A 24161-nucleotide genomic window follows, 5' to 3' on the forward strand; every position below is an offset into this window, starting at 1 on the left:
TGGCAGAAAACAAAAAAAAATTCTTATAAAATCTTCTTCGGGCTTTGTTACACACAGTCACAGCTATTCATCAATGAAAGAAGTCTATCCAATAACTGTACCTAAATGTCGGCAGATAGTTCTTTAATTCTTCTCCTCACCGTGTCATCTTAAGGCAGGGCAGTTTTTAATTTGTTGGCTGGAATGAACACAAGGTTCATTCCAACTGAGTGTGGCTTCTTACTTATTGCGATGCGCTGCACCACCAGATACAAAGCTTGATTGCTAGCAATTGAAGACAAACACATTTTGGTCTTTCATCCCCACTGCCCATAAAGCCAAACTAAATGTAACTGTTGTCATACTTCCTTTAGACGTGTCCCTGGTCCCCCATGCATTCCATTTTAGTCCAATTGTTTATAAAAATCATTCTTTGCCCTTAGTTTCAGTTGCATTGTCCTTGTACTGAAATGTACTAAACAACAAACTTGCCTTGTCTTGCAGTGTATGGTTTTTCATGTGTCTGTTTAAATCAGATTTGGTGCTAAATCTTTGTCCACACTGATCACAACAGAAAGGCTTCAGTCCTGCATGGATTTTCATGTGTGTGTTTAAATTAGATTTTTGGCTAAAGCTCTGTCCACATAGATCACAACAGAAAGGCTTCTGTCCTGTATGGATTCTCATGTGTCTGTCTAAAGAACTTTTTATGCTAAATCTCAGTCCACATAGATCACAACAGAAAGGCTTCTCTCCTGTATGGACTCTCATGTGTGTGTTTAAATGAGATTTTCGGCTAAATCTCTGTCCACACAGATCACAACAGAAAGGCTTCTGTCCTGTATGGATTGTCATGTGTCTGTCTAAAGAACTTTTTTTGCTAAATCTCTGTCCACATAGATCACAACAGAAAGGCTTCTCTCCTGTATGGATTCTCATGTGTGTGTTTAAATGAGATTTTCGGCTAAATCTCTGTCCACACAGATCACAACAGAAAGGCTTCTGTCCTGTATGGATTGTCATGTGTCTGTCTAAAGAACTTTTTATGCTAAATCTCTGTCCACATTGATCACAACAGAAAGGCTTCTGTCCTGTATGGATTCTCATGTGTGTGTTTAAAGTTACTTTTTCGCTAAATCTTTGTCCACACAGATCACAACAGAAAGGCTTCTCTCCTGTATGGATTCTCATGTGTGTGTTTAAAGAACTTTTTATGCTAAATCTCTGTCCACATTGATCACAACAGAAAGGCTTCTCTCCTGTATGGATTCTCATGTGTCTGTTTAAAGATGATTTTGCCATAAATGTTTTGCCACAGTCTTTGCAGCTAAGCTTAACTCCTGTGTGGCCTTTCCTACATTTATTCTTCTTTGTAAAACATTTCTTATATCCAGAGTCTGACAAGTGTTTCAGCTCAGAAAGAGGGTGCTCTACATCACTGTCTTCTTCATTCTCCTCAGTGTCTTCAGCCTCTGAAGAAATAGAAGCACCTCCATGATCTTGTATCTTGATGGATTCTCTTCCATCATTCTCTCCTGGAAGCTCTCTGCCTTTAATTTGGTCTGGGACATGCAGGTCGGCAAAAGGTCTGTGGTCTAAAGAAGCTTCTTTAATAATCTGCTTCTCCTTAACATCTGCAGGAAACATGTAAACATATTTGCACATTAGAAAACATTTAGATCTTAGCCAGAACTGACACTTTAAGATATATTTAGGAAATTTTGTTAGATTAAATTATTTGACAGAACATGCAGAACAGCAAAACACAGAATAAAATTACATGACTGTTACAACCCCTGCAAAAACCTTAAAGTGCTGATGAAACGATATTGACCTTTTCAGCCACGCTTTTAAACAAAATATTAGGCTAGGTCCAATGAGCTTAATGTCCAAATATATAGCACACCAGATTATAAGGCGCACCATTCATTTTTGAGAAAAATTAAGGGCTTTAAGTATCCCTTCTGGTCCGAAAAATAAGGTAATAAAATTAGAGCAAGGAGATGTCATTTTATTTTAATGTAGAAGTTTTGACTATTCTGCCACAACATGACAACTACAGTATTTTGATATAATTTTCTGATTAATTCCTTCTAAACACTCGCCAAATTTTATGAAAATGTTAACCCATCCAAAGCTCTTTTTCTAGCCTAATGTGTTCAAAATTAGCCAGATGGGAAACTTTGTATTTTGGGATTTTACTGAGATTTCTTTGCAGTACTGTAGGAGTGGTCTAAGAGCCCCTGTTCAGCCTGAAACAAATAAAATGTTTGCTCAATAAGTCCGCACCCAGGAAAAAAAAAAAGAATGCCCCCCCCCTTTTCCCCCCCAGTGTCCTGTCTAATAATGTGGCAATAAGAATTGTTATCTTAATGGCCAAATAGAGCTTGACGGATTTTACTTTCATAAGTGGAGCAGTCAGCTTTCGCCATAGTGCTCCACTTGTTTCATGCATGTAAAGTTTTATTGTGAATTATGCAGGTAGTATTTCAAATTATGTGGACACTACAATGGGAAAGTAGGAGAGTAAAGGAAGAACAAGAAGAGAAAAAAGAAAGAAGATAAAAGGGAGAGAATGATAAAACGTCTTCAGTCTGCTTCATCACCTGCACAGAGAGATGTAAAAAGAACAGCACAACCAACGGATATAGTACAACAGATAAAATAAAGTAACACCTTGATACCATTGCTGAATTATATGTATTATTTAATCTGACATGTATAATGTGATCCATAACCCCAGACCCCCAAAGCAGGGTGCCCAAGAGGGGCCAACACAGGAAATCCCCCCCCCCCAGGGAATAGGAGAGACGACCCCGAGGAAATGACCCCGTGACCCGGTCCTCCTCCAGGCCCCAGACTCCGGGCGGCAATCGGAGAAAGGGGTGACCCCCGATCCTCCCTACGCCCCTCAGATGTTGTGTTGTTGCATGTTGTTTAAAACGGAGAGTACCGAAGGGGGTGCTTGGTACAGTCCACCCCCCCCCCTCCCCCGAAGGTAGCTGGTGCCATCGCACCCCTTCCAAGCAACTGCCCAGAACCCTCAATGTCTAAATGTGAGAGGGGGTGGAGGCAAGGCTCACACGAGGCTCACACGACATAAGCCCCCCCCCCCCCCCCCCAGATGTCTTTACCCACCAACCCCCTATACAACGGCCTACAGGCATGCGCGTTGTGTAAATGTTTTGAGTGAAAGTGTCTAAAATGCATAATAAAATTGGGGTGTGGGACGTCATCAGAAAGTGGCAAACTGCAGTAACGCCTCCCTCCCCAAGGTCCTACATATGTGGCAGCGTGATGGAGCAGGCAGAGGGAGGAGTACAGGGATGGGGACAAGAGCCTACTGCACTCCCAGGGAGCCAGCTCCCCTGCTGACTCCAATAGGCACCCCCGTGCCTCGAAAGCCCACCCGGAGAAGGGGGCCCCGCCAGCTGCACCACCAAAGCCCGGGGGCCAGGAACAGGCGGAGGATTAAAACTCTAACCATTCAGAGGACTGGTCAGGATCTTTACAGTCCTGCAGTTCTCAGAGGTCCAATTTTTACCCTTCTTTTTCTGAAAACAGAATATAATTACTACTGTAAAGATGGAGGTACCATTTCACACGTCACCTGTTTCTGAACAGGTTTACATACTATAGCTTGTTGGATCCATCCTGGGTCCCCTCCTATTCAAATGCATTTTATTTATATAGTGCCAATCCATGAAACATGTCATCTCAAGGCACTTTTCAAAGTCAATTTTAATCAGACTATACAGATTGGGCAAGATTATACAGATTGGTAAAAACATTTCCAATCTAAGGAAACCCAGCAGGTTGCATCAAAGTCTTGACAAGCAGCATTAGCTCCTTCTGATGAAGCATAGAGCCACAGGGAGAGTCGTCTGCATTGCCCATGGCTTTGCAGCAATCCCTCATACTGAGCAAGGATGAAGCGACAGTGGAAAGAAAAACTCCCCATTAACGGGAAGGCAAAACCTCCAGCAGAACCAGAACCAGGCTCAGTATGAACGGTTATCAGCCTTGACCAACTGGGGGTTACAGAAGACAGAGCAGAGACACAGAAGCACACATTGATCCAGTAATCTGTTCTACATTAGATGGTAATAGCGGGTGAGCCGTCTTCTCTGGATGATGTCACAGTTAACAGAACGTCAGACCAGGTGTACCTTCTATGAAGAAAAAAGACAGAACAAAAAGTGAAATGACATTTTCAAAAACTCATAAATTCCATAACCTTTACTCACACATCCCTCAAAGGCAACCAGACCGAAAGTGAAGTAATTAGCTTGAAAGCCCTAGGAGGAGTTTGTTAAAGTTCGAGGTGAGTAAAAGTCAAAAAAGGGCCCAAAACTGACCTTTGACCCAAAATGGCTGACTCCCTGTTGGTTTTAGGGCAGTGGTTTTCAATAGGTGAGCCGCGCCTCCCCTGGGGGGCGCCATAGAGTCACAGGGGAGGTGCGAAGAATGTGCTGGAGAAGAAGATATCTGTGCCTTTTGTTTGAGCGCACAGGAACCAATCAAAGCGCGCAGTGAGACAACAAGCGCTCGCTCAACTCTGAAAAACTCTTCTCAACCCACTGTCCTCGCAGCCTTTGGCAGAAATTACCAAACAAAGGTGGGATTGAAGAAAAAAAAGAAGAAAAAAATGAATATTTCAGCCGAAAATATTTTTTTCTTCTTCCCCAGTGTCTAGCAATGTGGCCATAAGAATTGTTGTCTTAATGCCAAATAGAGCTCGACAGATTTTACTTTCACAAGTGGAGCCGTCAGCTTTCGCCATAGTGCTCCACTTGTTTCATGCATGTAAAGTTTTATTGTGATTCATGCAGGTAGTATTTCAAATTATGTGGACACTACAATGGGAAAGTAGGAGAGTAAAGGAAGAACAAGAAGAGAACAAATGCAAAGAAGAGAAAAAAAGAGGAGATAAAAGGGAGCCAGCTATGCTATGTTGAAGTGGCACCAGCCATGGGCCCCAGGGCCTGCAAAACCCCAAGGGGCGCCCCGCCACCCGGCGGGAGCCCCGACCGAGCCCCGGGGGGCCAGGCCAGCCTAAAATATTTTGACTAAAATATTTGAGTTACTAAGTGAATTGTGAAAAATGTTTTTGTCTCTTTTCTTTCCAGCTTCTGGGAGGTGATGCAAAAGTTTATTCTGATCATAATCATTATCATTGTCATTATTTAAAGAGCACTTTAACACAAGGCAAAACAAAGTGCCAAAAGTCAGAAATGCATCAGATAAGAAATAACATCCAATACAGGGGTTAAAGTTCTCTGTCGCTGCAACGGATTTCCGTCATTTGGAAAATGAGCACAAAATGTTCCGTGTAGACTTTTTATTCAAGATTTTAAACAGAAGCTGCGCTCAACCAATGAAATCTAGCAGAGCCGGGACATTAGCCAATCAGAAAGAGAGTAGGGCAGGTCTTTGCAACCTGATTTTGCTCAATGATTTTAACTTTTAGAAGTCAAACTGACCACAGATGGTATAAATGAAAGTAGCGGTGGTCAAAGGTTTCTTTGGATTTATGTGAACCAGCAGGTCAGAAAGTTCAACGCATAGAACAGCTGACAACAACTTCCCTCGGTAAGCGTGTCTTTTGCTTTGCACAAAGGACGCCGAGCTGAGAGCTGTTGGTCAGTGAGTAGAATGCAGACGAAGCATAAGCAAATTGTATGCTAACTGCAAAGAGGCATACAGCTCCTCACCTCCCTCCCTGCCCTAAGTTCTTCTGATCACAATCTAATGCATCTCCAGCCTGTTTACAAGCCACTGGTGATCAGGGAGTCAGAGGTAACACGCAGAGTGAGGAGATGGTCAGAGGAGGCAGAAGAAGCCCTCAGAGACTGCTTCAGCTCCACTATGTGGGATGAACTGTGTGATCCAAAGGACAAAGGAAAACAATGGACCTGGTGAAGACCTGGTGAAGCTGAACTACAATATTTATTGCAGTGTTTCCCCTACCATTCAACAAGGGGCCGTCCTGCCAACAAAGTTGCCCATTTTGTTGTGGCATGCAGTAAATTATTATAAGTCTGTTCACGGTTAAATTCATTAAAATTAGCCAAAGTAGCAGCAGATCGCTCATTGGACAATAAAGGAATACTTCTTATTATCTTCTGCATTTTGTCTAAATTATGGCAGGATTGGTCCTCAATAGCCGACAGCCAGAAGAAAACTTGCCAACATCTTTCTAGACAAGATAAACCAAAAAGTGATGTGTGGAGGAACTTTCCCAGGCGGATAGACAAGAAAACTCATGCTGAATGTTGCTACATGTTAAGTTAGCATTAGTACCTCCTATCCTACATGCTAAGCTAGCATTAGCATCTCCTATCCAGAGCTGCAGGTTTAGCCAGTTTTCTGGGGGAAACCCTGCAACGAGTTCTGATGAAGAGGAGGAATCCATCAGCTGCTGAAAACGGCTCCTAAACTTTAGCTCCATCCACACAGTTAGCATGAAGAAGGAAATCTACAAACCTAATCGGTGCAGCAGAACTCTGGGCTGGAAAACATCCCCCATCATTGGTGTCTCCTCTGCTGCGTCCTGCCGCTCTTTGAGCTCCTGCTTCCCTCCAGTTTCTCCGCTGTGCCTCCAGCTGCTGGACTTCTTTCCAGACTTCATCACCTGCAGCAGCTGCTGGACTTCTTTCAGATTCACTCCCGATTCTGGCCTCACAGCAAAACAGCTACAAAGAACCCGGAAGGATCAAAATGGCTCTGCGTTACGGAAGAAAGAAAGGACCCACGGAACCGGAAATTTCTTCTTCTTCTACTTTACTGGTTCTTCTTCTTCTTGATTTTATTGGTGGTTGGCAAACAACTTTCCGGTGTGCATTACCGCCACCAACTGGTGAGGAGTGTGGGTCAAAATGGCCATACTCCCAAAGATACTTATATTTATGTATCTATATATCTATATCTATAATATTAAATTTACAAATACTAAATCCTCCTAATTATTCCTGTTATTATGAAATATTTAAATAAGTATTGATAACATTTATTTTTTTAACTTTTTCTGCAGAATATCTATTATATCAAATTAAATGTTCTCATTAAGATCTCTAACCAATATCCTTCTTTCCTCTTCATATTTCTTACAATACATCACTACATGTTCTACGGTTTCATTTTGTTCACAATATTCACATTTGCCCGACATATGCTTCCCTATTTTGAATAGTGTTTTATTTAATCCTGTGTGTCCAAATCTAAGTCTTGAAATAACTGTCTCCTCTCTTCTGATTCCTTCTGCTATCCTCATTTCTCCGACTTTCCGTTGAATCCTATACAGCCATCTTCATCTCCTTTCTTCTTCCCATTGTTTTTGCCACCTTTCCTTCATTCTTTGTTTAATGATACTTTTAATTTCTGTCTTACTTAAATTAATCATCATATCAATAGTTCTATTTTTTTAAGCTTCCTTAGCAATCTTATCTGCAATTTCATTTCCATTAATCCCTATATGTGCTGGTACCCAAATAAATATAACACTAATACCCATCATTTGAATTTGATATAGAATTTGCTGTATTTCAATTAATATATCTAATCTACTATCTGAAAAATGATTTTGTATACTAAGTAAAGCTGAACTCGAATCTGAACATATAATTGATCTTAGTGGTCTTACTTCCTCTATCCATTGTAATGCTAATAATATTGCTAATAATTCTCCTGTATATACTGATAATTCATTATTTATTCTCCTATTTACTTTGATATTGAAATCTGGAACATAAAATGCAATACCTAACCTATCATTCACATTTTTAGATGCATCTGTATATATTTGAATATAACCATAATAACTATTAACATATTCCTGTATGAGTTTATGATTAATATTGCCTTCTTTTTTCTTTTCCAACCATGACAAATCTACTGTTGTTTCAGGTATGAGCCAGGGAGGGATTACTGATAACGGTACTGTTGGACTACATTTAATTTGATCTAATTCAAGTTCTTCTACTTTTTTTTTTTCCACTATCCATCCAAAACTTCCTGTTTGTCTCCTCTCCCTTTCATAACACGGCTGCAATATTTCTTTTGTAGGATGATTTTGACCATGTCCCTGTAGGGCACCAGGGCACCGTTCTGTCTCCGTTTCTCTTCACCCTATACACCTCAGACTTCACCTACAACACGGACAGCTGCCACCTTCAGAAGCTCTCTGACGACTCGGCCATTGTGGGCTGTGTGTCTGAGGGGAATGAGCTGGAGTACCGGTCGGTCATCATGGACTTTGTGGACTGGTGTGAGAAGAACCATCTGTGCTTAAACACCAGTAAGACCAAGGAGATGGTGATTGACTTCAGGAGAAGACCCCCACCTCACTCACCTGTGAACATCCAGGGGCAGAAACTGTGGAGAGTTTCAAATACCTGGGTGTTCACGTAAACAATAAGCTGGACTGGACTCATAACACTGACGCTCTGTATAACAAGGGCCAGAGCCGGCTCCACCTCCTGAGGAGGCTGAGGTCCTTTGGAGTGAGCCGGCCTCTGCTAAAAACTTTTTATGACTCTGTGGTGGCCTCAGCCCTCCTCTACGCTGTCGTCTGCTGGGCCCCTGGCAGTGCAGAGCGGGACAGAAAGAGGCTGAATAAGCTGGTGAGGAAGGCCACTTCTGTTCTGGGCTGCCCACTGGACTCTGTGGAGGAAGTAGCTGAGAGGAGGGTGTTGTCCAAGTTCACATCCATCATGGACAACACCTTCCACCCCCTGCACCAGACTGTAGAGGAGCTGAGCAGCTCCTTTAGTGCCAGACTTAGACATCCTGTCTGTAAAAAGGAGCGCTACCGCAGGTCATTCATTCCTGCTGCTACCAGACTATACAATGCTGCAATGTAACTGCAACTGTGACCATAACTGTAATAATTAATGTGCAATAACCAAGGTGCAATAATCTATTTAATACACTGTACTACAACACGTGCAATAATCCTGATGTAGTGACTTCTGCTGCTATCACCACCTGAACATAAGTCAGCCCACATGTATGTATGTATGTATGTATGTATGTACAAATGTATACAATGTATATGCACGTACATACGCGTAGGTGCGTATGTAAGTAGGTGCATAGATATATTATATATTTAAGTATATAGTATATATATGTTTAGGATATAATTATAATATCTATATATATATATTATCTATACTATATCGCTTATCTTCTCTATATATGTTTAATGATATATACAGAGAGATATAGCATATAATAGATAACATATATAGATATATCTATATCTCTCTCTCTATATATATATAATATCTAATAATATATATATATATACTATATATATCTATATACTATATAGATTATAATATATATATATATAGACCACTAAGAATGTAAATGAGACATCATATGCCCATTCCTATTTCCTTTTTTGTATTTTTTGGTATTCTTTCTGATCCATTGTATATATGAAGATTCACTGTATATAACTGAATGCACCTTCCCTACTCTGCACCTTCCTGTATGAGCCGATGTGACGAGTGAATTTCTCCATTGTGAGATCAATAAAGACTATCTTATCTTATCTTAAACTACTCCAGTAATTTAGCAACAGTTGTGTTCTCCTGATTTCCTGTGGCATTTCTCCAGTTTCAACCTGCAACGCTACAATAGATGTTGTTTTAAATGCTCCTGTAATTAACCTTAACGCTTGTGTTTGTATACCCTCTAACTTTTTAAGTGATGTACTTGCTACTGATCCATAAACCACACTACCATAGTCTATTGCTGATCTTATTAATCCTGTATATATAGCCTTTAAAGCAGTTCTGTCTGCTCCCCACTCATGACCAACTAAACATCTCATAACATTCAAAACTTTTTTGCACTTATCAATAATTTTCTGAATATGAAATGTCCATGTAATTCTATCATCAAACCATAAACCAAGAAATTAAAATTTTTTAACCCTTTCTATCTCTTGATTATATAATTTAACCTTCACCATACTATTGATTTTTTTCCGAGTAAAAAACACAGTTTTCGATTTTTCCACTGAAAGTTTGAATCCCCATTTATATGACCAATCTTCTATCTTATTAATAGCTTTTTGTAATTTCTTCACAATATAATCAGTATTTCGACCTCTCACCCAAATTGCCCCATCGTCTGCAAAAAGAGAACACCCAAACCCATTTTCTATATCTTTAAACACATCATTAATCATTATAGAAAAAAGTAACGGACTAATTATGCTTCCTTGAGGTGTTCCATTTTCAATAAAATATTTTGACGAATAACTCCTTCCTATTCTAACCTGTATTTTCCTTGCACTTAAAAAATCTTTTAACCATCTATATACTCTACCTTTAATATCCATCTTCACTAGTTTGATCATCAATCCTTCCCTCCACATCATATCGTACGCTTTCTCAATATCAAAGAACACAGCCACTACACTTTCTTTATTTATTTGTGCTTTTCTAATTTCATGTTCTAAGCACAAAGATGAATCCATGGTATTCCTTCCTTTTCTGAAACCACTTTGCCATCTAGATATATATTGATTCCTTTCCAAATAATATACCAGCCTGTCATTGATCATTTTCTCCATTATTTTACAAATGTTTGAAGTTAAAGCTATAGGTCTATAATTTCCTGGGTTTGCGCTATCTTTTCCTGGTTTACGTATTGGTATGATCACAGCTTCTTTCCAAACCTTTGGCAACTTTCCCTCCTCCCAAACTCTATTATATAATTCTAACAAAATCTCTTTTGATGGTTCACTAAGTTGACTTATCATAACATAACATATTTGATCTTTTCCTGGCACTGTCCTCTTTGCTTTCCTTAACGCACAATTTAATTCTGCTTTTGTAAATGGTACATTGATTAATTTATTGTTTTCACCATCTTGACTTAATATCTCTACATTTTCTGCTATTGTCTCCTCTCTTCTTCTTCTCCCTTCTTCACTTAAATTTTCTGATCCATGTACTTTAACAAAAGTCTGAGCTAACATTTCTGCTTTCTCATCATACTTCTTTGCTGTAATTCCATTACCTATTAAAACTGGATAACCAAACTCTTTTTTCATCCCATTCATTCTTTTAACCATTCCCCATATTTTATCTATTTTAGTTTCTCTTCCTACTGAATTACAAAACTTTCTCCAATATATCTTCTTTGCATTTTTAATTGTTTTTCTCACCATTGCCTGCTGCCTTTTATATTCAATAAGATTTTGTATATTATGAGTTATTTTTAATACTTTAAATGCTTTATTTCGAGATTTAATCACATTTCCACATGCTTCTGTCCACCATGGTACAATTTTCTTTTTATAATTCCCTCCTTTCTTATTAATTGACTGTTTAGCAGCTTCTAAGACCGCTTCACATATGGAATGATTCAGCCCCTCTATATCTTGACAAATATTAATTGTCTTTAAATTTCTTTCAGTAATCATTTTAAATTTTTCCCAATCAGCAGTACTAAAGTTCCATCTATCTACCCTCATGCTTTCACTCTCTTCCATATTTAATCCTACTTCTATCAATATAACATAATGATCACTTCCTATTGTTTCATTTTCAACTTTCCATGTACATATACCAGCTATTGTTTCTGATACTAAAGTTAGATCAATAGCTGACTCCCTTCCATTCCTAATATTTATTTGTGTACCCTTTCCATCATTTAAACATATTAGATTATTCATATCAATCATTTCTTTGATTACCTCTCCATTATTATCATTTTGAGTTCCCCATAAAGTGCTATGTGCATTAAAATCTCCACAACATATAATCTTCCCTTTTAAATTGTCTGTCAACTCTCTTAATAACTCTAAAGATAACCTTTTACATGGATTATAAAAATTAATTATCGTCACAGCCCCAATTTCACTCCAAACTTCAATTATTATCATTTCCCAAAGTTCTCCTATTTTCAATACTCTGTATGACATTTCTTGTTTGATAAATATAACACATCCACCTCCTAAACCATCCTCTCTATCCCTACTCTTATATCCACTAATAACAAAATCTAACGTCGATTTCAACCAAGTTTCTTGAACACATATAATTTCTGGTTTATTTTTTAGATTGTTAATATAGCCTTTAAACTCCTGCCCATTCTGTATTAAACTTCTAGCATTCCATTGCAGAATAATCATAAAGCTCTTCCTTCACCACTTCCTGGCTTCCCATCTGTCTCTAATTGTTTTTTCACCTGTTCCCATGATAGTTCCCTCATATCCAAGAATTTTTCAGCTCCTTTTATTATTATTTTAATTTTTTCTGTTTTATGTTTGACTTGGTCTGTACAGTTAATCACATAGGCTATAAACAGAATAAGTTTTTCAGTTGTTATATTTGTTGTTGTTTTAACTTGTTCTCTGATGCTGTTCTCTGATCTTATGTTATGAATCACTTTTCTTGCTTCCACCCCTGAATTTTGTCCTTGCACTCTTTTCACTGCTTCAGCATAACTTATGTTACTCCCCATCTTCACCTTCTGAACTTCAACAGCCTTCTTCCTAACTTCACAACCTGCATATGTCACTGAATGCTGACCTCCACAGTTGCAACACTTCATCTGCTCATCCCCTTTACATTCTTCATACCTGTGCTCTCCTCCACACCTTGGACACCTTTGCTTCCCTTTACACACTGCCGCTACATGCCCATACCTCTGACATTTATAACATCTTAAAGGTGGAGGAACATATGGTCGAACAAAATAACTCATACATCCGATTTTAACTCTTTCTGGCAACACCGAATCTTGGAATTCCAATAGCACAGACAAACTATTAACTCGCTCACCATCAACTGTTCTCAATAATCTTCTCACTTTTTTCACTTCACCACCTTGAATGTTGCGTCTTAATTTTTCCAGATCCTCTTCAACAGGAATGCCATAAATCACTCCACTGGAACCTTTGCTTTCTTCAAGAACTCTTCTGTCAGACACCACTTTTTTGCAAACACTATCAATGTTTAATGCTTTATTTCGTTGAACTTCATCTTTACATTTTATTAACAAACTTCCATCTCGAAGAATTTTTGCACTTTCTACCTCTCCCACCTTGTGTTTCAATTCCTTGGATAATGCCACTGGACCCAGATTAATACCTTCATCCTCCTTTCTAAATTTAAGGATTATTTTGAACCCACTACCTTCAATCTTCCTTCGAATAATCCTAATTTCTTCCTCAGGACTATCCTCACCCAAAGATCTTTTATTTGAAACTTTCCCTTCCTCCCTACGCCTTGTATCGGTCTTACTTCTATCTTTTCTTCTAGATACTTGGGACCATTCACCACTCTCCATTTCATCCCCACCATCTTCTTCCTGTGAGGCCATTTCGACCCAGTCACTCACCACTTTATGCCAACCGCCAAATCACAATCCAAAAATAAATAAATAAATAAATAAATTCCAAAACAGTCAACGTTCCCGCCGCTGTCGATCCGACACAACCTCTTCCTCCTTCGTCACACTCCAACGCCCTGTCCAACAGTTCCCTACTTTAATGGTGCATAGCAAAACACTTAATGTCACATTACCGCCATCTATTGTTGTGGAGTATGGCGTGAATGTTGCTCAAAAACAAACCTGATCATATTACAGTTTTTTAAAATCGCTATGACACAGTTTTCAATACATTTAACAGGTTTCCTAAACTCTTAACGCACCAACACACCTAAAACACACAATTGGCGAAACTGTTAGTTTCATGTTCAAATTCACACATCGTAAACTAAACTCCAAAACTAATTTTAGAAATACAATAATACACTAACAAAACACTGCAAACATGTTTCAAAATTAAATAATTATTCAAAACACTAACACATGTTCTCTTCCAACAGGAACATTTAGTCAATCATAACACAATGACAAAAAAAAAAAAAAAAACACTATCATCATCTGAAATTACAGAAACTGCATTATTTTAGATGTGTCAGGTGCATATATATATATATATATATATATATATATATATATATATATATATATATATATATATATATATATACATACATACATATATTCATTCAGGAGCTTTCCTCTGCCCCCTGATGGAGGTAGACGTTGAATCCTTAGAGAGACAAAATACAGTTACATATCAGAGACTGGAGGCATAAAGTCACTCTATACTGTAAATGGTAATTTTACAGTATTCACACTTTGCTGTAGGAGAAGCAATATCCTAACTGTTGGTTTCTCTGAAAATACGGACAATAGATGCCACTGTGTCCCGGCTGATATTTGCCTGTACTCGTTCACCAGCCTCTGCGTGACAGCCTGTGGTTTATGACATGGTCAGTGATAGTGGCTCTTATTTGTTACCTATATATATATATATATATATATATATATATATATATATATATATATATATATATATGTGTGTGTGTGTGTGTGTGTGTGTGTGTGTGTGTGTGTGTGTATAACCGGGAGGTACACATGACATCATCTGCCTACTCAGACTTCTTTTGTATTCTTTTTTTATATTCTTATGTTTTTCTCATTTTCTTTTTGATCCACTGTACATAATCGATGCACCCTTTCCTACTCCTGACTGACTACTGAGCCGATGTGACAACTGAATTTCTCCAATGTGAGATCAATAAACACTATCTTATCTTATCTTAGCTCTGGTCCTTCTTTGAGTGCCACCACACAGTCTAACTCCTCCCCCTCTACCTTGCCCCACTCCTCTCCCTTGTCTTGGTACTCGTCTTCCTCACCCTCGTGCTGGCATTTCTTTCTTTCTTTCTTTCTTTCTTTCTTTCTTTCTTTCTTTCTTTCTTTCTTTCTTTCTTTCTTTCTTTCTTTCTTTCTTTCTTTCTTTCTCACATTGTGTTGCTCCAAATTGTTCCTTTTCCAGCCAAGACCAACCCAAAGAGTCCTCTTTTATAGCATTTGATCATGTGATTACAAGAACATCAACACTTGAGTGTGCTTTCTAGATGGGAATTATCTGTGATTTCAACAACTGCATAACTTCAATCAGATGTTTCTCATTAGCAATGGAATAAAATACAGGGAATATATTTGTGTTTCAATTCAATATGAAGAGTTGTTCACCTTAACTTTAGCCTGTAAGGTTAGGTTTAGAACGTGGTGTTATCTGTTCTGATATACAGTGTTAAAGCATTGGTAAATTTGGCTGTAAAATTATATTGTTTTGGTCTTGTTTGAGCTAGTGTGTAAAAGGAGTTTAAGCATTTTTAATTTGCGTTAATTGTATGCATTATGTGTTAAAGCAAGAAGAAATGTGTTAATAGTATAGCTTACACATGTGGATGTAGTGCTAACTGTGTTAAGAGTTTTGGAAAATTGTTAAAAGTATTGAAAAATCTGTCATAGCAATTGTGAAAAACTGTAACAGTGGCTTTTAAAAAAGAGGAGGAAGTTGCTTTTTAAAATACAGTATAATAATTAAAGACTACCATTTTGTAGAATATTCTTGTACTTCACTTTTTTACCCATGTTCTAGTGGGTCCCGTGGAGGCTCTGACATAAAAGAAGAAAATAAATATGAAATTATTAAAATGCAAAAATTCATACTGTAGAAAGTGATAGAAACATCTACCATGGACAGTATTTATGCATTTAATTTGTCTGCTACTTTTTCCCCGCCCTCTCTCCTGGCTTTAGCAGACTTTGAGGTGTTACCTGTCGTTTTAATTAATGACTCAAATTCGGCATAACCTTCCATTAAAAGCTCGTGTTCTGCTTGGGAGAAAAACTGTGGGCGTTCTTTGGTCGTACTGAACAGCCAATAGCAGCGTCGCTGATCGTTGTTTCAAATATCGACAGATTTCCCCTTTTAAACAAACGCATGGACGCGCAGTTGTCTCAGATAACTCAATCCAGCCATACTAATCATAAACAACAGGTGTGTTCGAAGAACCCAATTAGCCGGATCATGATTAGCCGGATGAAATCATCTTGAATGTGTCATTTGATCTTGGATGTTTTAAGGAACGTACGAAGAATGGACCCCTGTAATGTATTTTGGCGCAAAAGATACACAAACCTTCAATATGTTGTGGCATTCATTCAACAGTAGGGGGCACTTTTATAATAGAGTAGTTTTATAGAGCAAGTAAGTCTCATGCAACCCAGTTCATCATTACATAATTTAGAGATGGTCTATACTGTAAACTGCAGCCTCATCTGTAGCAATTCACTTGGTTCATCAGTGTGAAGTTGTCTCTTGACTCCAATATGTGTCACAGACAGATGCGTGGGTTCTATGATGTGCATATTGTTTTTTTTTCTGGGGAAAGTAGCTGCTGACAGATTATCTCCTCCTGCTAAATGGTTTGTTGTAACACCTTATCATTATCAGTAAAGTGTACAATTTCTTGCTAACAGTTGGACAATATTGGTAATCAGAATGTTCTAAATTTATCAATCAAGTCACTCAAGCCAATGCTGTCCATGGTGCTGAAAACGTGATAGCTAGTAGGATGGTCATCTTTAGCCTGTTCTGCAAGACAAAAATCCATGCTTGGAGCAGGACTTTTAACACACACACACACACACACACACACACACACACACACACACACACACACACACACACACACACACACACATATATATATATATATATATATATATACATATATATATATATATATATATATATATATATATATATATATATATATATATATATATATGGTGCGCACAACAAACTAAGCGATGCACACGAGAAAGTATCTTCTTTTTCATTTCCTCTTTAGTGTCCCTTTAAGGGCTCAGTGTTTCTGAATTAAGCCAATAAGATTTCAATTAGTTAATTTCCCGCATAATTTTGCCATGCAAAAAAAAAAAAAACAAAGCTGAATAAAAAACTGTTCTATGGTCTCATCTTCCCCCAAAGGGTTTGTCTCCTCCCTCCTGCTCCTTCCTGTTCTTCTCATCTCATATCTTCCTTTGAGTATTTTACATCCATCATGCTTTCATATTTTTGTCACGTGTCTTTCATTTACTTTCTTATCGTGTCCTTTATTTCTGTTCTCCTAAACATAAAATCAGTATCAACTAAAACATTTAGGGCTTTGCTCTAATATCAGCCATTTCATTCCCCTTAACCCCACAGTGGGCTGGTACCCATACAAAGTTAACAGTGAGCGCCATCATGTTGATTCAATACAGTGTTTGTTGTCTCTAAACTAATACGTTTAGTCTACTATCTGACTGGCTGTGCTGTAAACTGGCCAAATGATGAATTAGAGTCAGAGCAAGTGAGTGATCTTAATGGTCTCACCTCTTCAACCCACTGAGCAGCTAACAGTATCGACAGCATTTCTCCTGTAGAAACTGAAACTCCATCCTGAACCCTTTTCCCTACTTTGATGAAAAATATTGGGACGATGAACGTGATCTCAACTTGATTAATTACATTTTCTGAAGCATCTGTGCTTATATGTACATCATGATAATACCGGATTATATATTCCTGCACTGCATATGTATTCAACATAAAAGATCTGTCCATGTCCTTCTTTTTTAATAATGTAAAATCAATCAACTGCAGCCGCAGGAAGCCTCCATTGTAGTTGAACTCACGTGGACAAAGATGTTGGTACCCCTCTGTTAATGAAAGAAAGACATTAGTAACAACAATACGTACTGATATAACTTGATAATTATTCTCCTCGTGAGCAAACTGCTCCAGTTGTCTCAGGGTGCCTTCTCCAGACGGCCCGTCTCAGCTTCTTCCATCCATGTTTAACAGGATTTAGATCAGGGCTCATAGAAGGCCACTTCACAATAGTCCAATATTTCACTCTTAGCCGTTCTTGGCTGCTTCTAGCTGTTTTGGGTCATGATCCTGTTGGATGGCTGGTAGGCAGATAGATAGATGTATGTTTATTTTTATATATTTTAAAGCTTTATAAACCCTCTCCATACTCTTTATAGTTCTTTCTCACTTTGTTTTTTACCTAGATTTTTTTCTTCAAATATTTTTATCGAGAAGTCAAATGATTTTACATGGTAGCTCTTACATTTTACAAAAATGAGATGCTTAGTGTTTTTGTTCTACATTAACAACACATAAATGCAACAAAAAATGTACTCTAACAGTAAAACAAGAATTAAAGCAGATGACTAAAACTGAGGGACTCCCTGTAGACTTTACTGCAGTCACATCAATTGGTGAAATAGAAATACACTCCCTCCAAACAATCTTTTTGGGAAGTGAATATTGGACACAAAGGACTCTGGAGAGAGTGTGATATTTTGATAGCGATATGTTGGTGATTTAATGTTTAGCCCCCGTAAAGACTCACTCTTAACAGTCATTACTGTAAAGTACAAGTTCTTAGGTATTTCATTGGTAGCCATATTTGGCATTTTTACATGGCATGTTTCAACCTACAAAAACAACATTATATGAAAAAAGGCTCTAGCGTTTTATGTCTGTCATCAATATTGTGGGGGGAAATACATAATTGTGCCTGAGTATTTGGACTCATGGTGACTTTTTAATTTCTCAGTCTCTGAAGAAATATTTGTGTCCTTTTGTCATTTTAGCAAACAGAAGGTCCAGCTGTGTACCTTCAGAGGAGATCTCTGCCCTGTCTTGCTCTTGGATGAGCCTCACTGTCTCCTGGCAGGTGGAATCTCTCACATTACAACATTTGCAGAAGACAACCTTGGTGAAGCTTTGCTATATCTGATGACATACTACTACAGCATACAGTTCAACTCTACAAAGTATGTCCCACTCCTTTTGTCTGTCATTCAGACTGAAGTGTTAACGGACAATATCCAGCAAGACAGCACAGGCTCATACAAAAACATCATGGCAGATTGGAACAGTTTTATTGAGAAGTACATTTAAATCCTTATTTTTCAGATATACACATCATTTTTTTTATCATCAAGGCATTATGTGCCTCAAATGTTCTGCTTAGTATGAGGATTTGTTGCTTTAGGTGTTGGTGTACCAGTTCTGACAGAAACACAAAATAAGTTTACAATGACAATTTGTGTTGACATTCATGTGTACAGTGACCGAAAAAAATGTTTTAATTTGGAGAAACAATTTAAATAAAGTTCTATACACACCCCGACAAAATTGTTGGTACCCCTCGTTTAATGAAAGAAAAACCCACAATGGTTGCAGAAATAACTTGACAATATTGATAAATAAAAATTTGAAGACAATGAAAAAAATGCCAGTCAGACTAATACCTAGCATTTTTGTTTGTAGATGGCAAGTTTTTGCAGTGTTCTAACAGTACCCAGTCTTCTTAAACAGTTTACATACTGATGATGATTTTGTTTTTGTTTCAATTATATGAATAGCTTTTGTTTTTAACAAAAGATGTGTACAACAAAGAAAATTAATCTGTAATATTCGGGGTAACATGTGTATACATTGTATTTCATCACATCACAGCTGGTGGTTTTATTGCTTCCTTGGATTTAAAACTTTGCTGTTACATTGTTACAATATCGATCAGATCGTGTTTGCTGTAGACAACAAAGACAGAGATGGCCGAAGTCCTCTTAACCACATGGATGACCAACAACTCCTGTAATATGTGAAAGGGTAAATGGTGCTTACAACCACATGCTCTGTTCTCTGCGGACATTTTTCTTAATTTCAGTGAGGTGGGCTGTGCTTATAAGTCATATCATGTAAAGAATTGTGGGATTCCTTATAGCTCCTTAGCACCGGTAAGGGAGAAAGTAAATAAATAGATAGATAGATAGATAGATAGATAGATAGATAGATAGATAGATAGATAACCTGTGTTGATCGATCACTAACCAATATGCTAAAGGAATAAAAAAAGATTTTAACGCTTTAAATACAGAAAACATTTATTCAAAGTATGTTTTGTTTTTTTACAGGGTGTTTTCTTTAAATATAACAAATTCAAGCTTACAAGAAAATAAGTTTTGAGAAGACTGAAAGACAATCCAGTGAACCCTATTTGGTCCATTTATCAGATTAAAGACTTTTAATTGGTTACATTTTAGCACAAAAAAAAACAAAAAAAATTTTTCAAACTGTTGGCAGAAAACCAAAAAAAATTCTTGTAAAAATATTCTTCGGGCTTTGTTACACACAGTCACAGCTATTCATCAATGAAAGAAGTCTATCCAATAACTGTACCTAAATGTCGGCAGATAGTTCTTTAATTCTTCTCCTCACCGTGTCATCTTAAGGCAGGGCAGTTTTAAATTGTTAGCTGGAATGAACACAAAGTTCATTCCAACTGAGTGTGGCTTCTTACTTATTGCGATGCGCTGCACCACCAGATACAAAGCTCGATTGCTAGCAATTGAAGACAAACACATTTTGGTCTTTCATCCCCACTGCCCATAAAGCCAAACTAAATGTAACTGTTGTCATACTTCCTTTAGACGTGTCCCTGGTCCCCCATGCATTCCATTTTAGTCCAATTGTTTATAAAAATCATTCTTTGCCCTTAGTTTCAGTTGCATTGTCCTTGTACTGAAATGTACTAAAACAACAAACTTGCCTTGTCTTGCAGTGTATGGTTTTTCATGTGTCTGTTTAAATCAGATTTGGTGCTAAATCTTTGTCCACACTGATCACAACAGAAAGGCTTCAGTCCCGCATGGATTTTCATGTGTGTGTTTAAATTAGATTTTTGGCTAAAGCTCTGTCCACATAGATCACAACAGAAAGGCTTCTGTCCTGTATGGATTCTCATGTGTCTGTCTAAAGAACTTTTTATGCTAAATCTCTGTCCACATAGATCACAACAGAAAGGCTTCTGTCCTGTATGAATTCTCATGTGTCTGTCTAAAGAACTTTTTATGCTAAATCTCTGTCCACATAGATCACAACAGAAAGGCTTCTGTCCTGTATGGATTCTCATGTGTCTGTCTAAAGAACTTTTTTTGCTAAATCTCTGTCCACATAGATCACAACAGAAAGGCTTCTGTCCTGTATGCATTCTCATGTGTGTGTTTAAAGAACTTTTTATGCTAAATCTCTGTCCACATAGATCACAACAGAAAGGCTTCTCTCCTGTATGGACTCTCATGTGTTTGTTTAAAGATCCTTTTTCGCTAAATCCCTGTCCACACAGATCACAACAGAAAGGCTTCTCTCCTGTATGGATTCTCATGTGTCTGTTTAAATGAGATTTTCGGCTAAATCTCTGTCCACAGAGATCGCAACAGAAAGGCTTCTCTCCTGTATGGACTCTCATGTGTTTGTTTAAAGATCCTTTTTCGCTAAATCTCTGTCCACACAGATCACAACAGAAAGGCTTCTGTCCTGTATGGATTCTCATGTGTCTGTTTAAATGAGATTTTCGGCTAAATCTCTGTCCACATAGATCGCAACAGAAAGGCTTCTGTCCTGTATGGATTCTCATGTGTCTGTTTAAATGTGTTTTTTGACTAAAGCTTTTTCCACATAAATTACAACAGAAAAGCTTCTCTCCTGTGTGGATTCTCATGTGTCTGTTTAAAGCTGATTTTCCCATAAATGTTTTGCCACAGTCTTTGCAGCTAAGCTTAACTCCTGTGTTGCCTTTCCTACATTTATTCTTCTTTGTAAAACATTTCTTATATCCAGAGTCTGACAAGTTTTTCAGCTCAGAGAGAGGGTGCTCTACGTCACTGTCTTCTTCATCCTTCTCAGTGTCTTCAGCCTCTGAAGAAATAGAAGCACCTCCATGATCTTGTGTCTTGATGGATTCTTTTCCATCATTCTCTCCTGGAAGCTCTCTGCCTTTAATTTGGTCTGGGTCATGCAGGTCGGCAAAAGGTCTGTGGTCTAAAGAAGCTTCTTTAATAATCTGCTTCTCCTTAACATCTGCAGGAAACATGGAAACATATTTGCACATTAGAAAACATTTAGATCTTAGCCAGAACTGAGGCACACTTTAAGATATATTTAGGAAATTTTGTTAGATTAAACACAGAATAAAATTACATGACTGTTACAACCCCTGCAAAAACCTTAAAGTGCTGATGAAACGATATTGACCTTTTCAGCCACGCTTTTAAAACAAAATGTTAGGCTAGGTCCAATGAGCTTAATGTCCAAACATATAGCACACCAGATTATAAGGCACACCATTCATTTTTGAGAAAATTTAAGGGCTTTAAGTATCCCTTCTGGTCCAAAAAATACGGTAATAAAATTAGAGCAAGGAGATGTCATTTTATTTTAATGTAGAAGTTTTGACTATTCTGCCACAACATGACAACTACAGTATTTTGATATAATTTTCTGATTAATTCCTTCTAAACACTCGCCAAATTATGTGAAAATGTTAACCCACCCAAAGCTATTTTTCTAGCCTAATGTGTTCAAAATTACCCAGATGGGAAACTTTTTATTTTGGGATTTTACTGAGATTTCTTTGCAGTACTGTAGGAGTGGTCTAAGAGCCCCTGTTCAGCCTGAAACAAATAAAATGTTTGCTCAATAAGTCCGCACCCAGGAAAAAAAAAAAAAAGAATTCCCCCCCCCCCCCCTCTTTTTTCCCCAGTGTCCTGTCTAATAATGTGGCAATAAGAATTGTTTTCTTAATGGCCAAATAGAGCTTGACGGATTTTACTTTCATAAGTGGAGCAGTCAGCTTTCGCCATAGTGCTCCACTTGTTTCATGCATGTAAAGTTTTATTGTGAATTATGCAGGTAGTATTTCAAATTATGTGGACACTACAATGGGAAAGTAGGAGAGTAAAGGAAGAACAAGAAGAGAAAAAATGCAAAGAAGACAAAAAAAGAGGAGATAAAAGGGAGCCAGCTATGCTGAAGTGGCACTGGCCATGGGCCCCAGGGCCTGCAAAACCCCAAGGGGCGCCCCGCCACCCGGCGGGAGCCCCGACCGAGCCCCGGGGGGCCAGGCCAACCTAAAATATTTTGACTAAAATATTTGAGTTACTAAGTGAATTGTGAAAAAAATGTTTTGTCTCTTTTCTTTCCAGCTTCTGGGAGGTGATGCAAAAGTTTATTCTGATCATAATCATTATCATTGTCATTATTTAAAGAGCACTTTAACACAAGGCACAACAAAGTGCCAAAAGTCAGAAATGCATCAGATAAGAAATAACATCCAATACAGGGGTTAAAGTTCTCTGTCGCTGCAACGGATTTCCGTCATTTGGAAAATGAGCGCAAAATGTTCCGTGTAGACTTTTTATTCAAGATTTTAAACAGAAGCTGCGCTCAACCAATGAAATCTAGCAGAGCCGGGACATTAGCCAATCAGAAAGAGAGTAGGGCAGGTCTTTGCAAAGCCGACATCTGCCAGTCTGAGGTCTGTTGGTGCTCAATGATTTTAACTTTTAGAAGTCAAACTGACCACAGATGGTATAAATGAAAGTAGCTGTGGTCAAAGGTTTCTTTGGATTTATGTGAACCAGCAGGTCAGAAAGTTCAACGCATAGAACAGCTGACAACAACTTCCCTCGGTAAGCGTGTCTGTCGCTTTGCACAAAGGACGCCGAGCTGAGAGCTGTTGGTCAGTGAGTAGAATGCAGACGAAGCATAAGCTAATTGTATGCTAACTGCAAAGAGGCATACAGCTCCTCACCCCTCCCTCCCCTGGGTTCTTCTGATCACAATCTAATGCATCTCCAGCCTGTTTACAAGCCGCTGGTGATCAGGGAGTCAGAGGTAACACGCAGAGTGAGGAGATGGTCAGAGGAGGCAGAGGAAGCCCTCAGAGACTGCTTCAGCTCCACTATGTGGGATGAACTGTGTGATCCAAAGGACAAAGGAAAACAATGGACCTGGTGAAGACCTTCTTTACCTCTGTGGTGGCATCAGCCATCTTCTATGGTGTGGTTTGTTGGAGCATCAGCTTAACTGCAGCAGAGAGGAAACAGGCTGCTGCATCCTAGATGCTCTAAGGAGCGTTTCTGCAGATCTTTCCTCCCAGCTGCAGTCAGACTTTATAATCTTATCTGCTCCCAACAGACATAATATCTGTTTAAATCATAAAGTGCTTCACAGGTCATGATCCAACCATTATTTGTTTTCACTGTTCCCAGATGTGAAGATAACTGTTTACGTCTTGCTAATCGTTGCACAGGTTCTCATTCAATCATTAACTGTTTACACTGTTCTCAAATGCTAAGGTAACTTGCACATGCTTTAGCTAGGATGAAGCCGAACTACAATATTTATTGCAGTGTTTCCCCTACCATTCAACAAGGGGCCG

General features: G+C 38.3%; 1 protein-coding gene across 2 annotated transcripts; it reads right to left on the reverse strand.

Annotated features, from left to right (window-relative positions):
- Positions 1–344: 344 nt before the first annotated feature.
- LOC118557757 (gastrula zinc finger protein XlCGF57.1-like) lies at positions 345–22041 on the reverse strand. 2 transcript variants are annotated; one of them, XM_036128037.1, is made up of 3 exons: positions 20937–22041; positions 956–1254; positions 800–924 (listed from the first exon to the last, which is right to left on the reverse strand). In XM_036128037.1, the coding sequence occupies exons 1-3, from the start codon at positions 21828–21830 to the stop codon at positions 915–917; spliced, it is 1203 nt and encodes a 400-aa protein (XP_035983930.1). In that variant the 5' UTR covers positions 21831–22041; the 3' UTR covers positions 800–914. The 2 variants fall into 2 exon arrangements, with proteins under 2 accessions (XP_035983929.1, XP_035983930.1); XM_036128036.1 differs by having other exon boundaries at positions 345–1254.
- Positions 22042–24161: the final 2120 nt, after the last annotated feature.

The sequence above is a fragment of the Fundulus heteroclitus genome, chromosome 24 (genome assembly GCF_011125445.2).
Source record: "Fundulus heteroclitus isolate FHET01 chromosome 24, MU-UCD_Fhet_4.1, whole genome shotgun sequence".
Lineage (NCBI taxonomy): Eukaryota > Metazoa > Chordata > Actinopteri > Cyprinodontiformes > Fundulidae > Fundulus > Fundulus heteroclitus.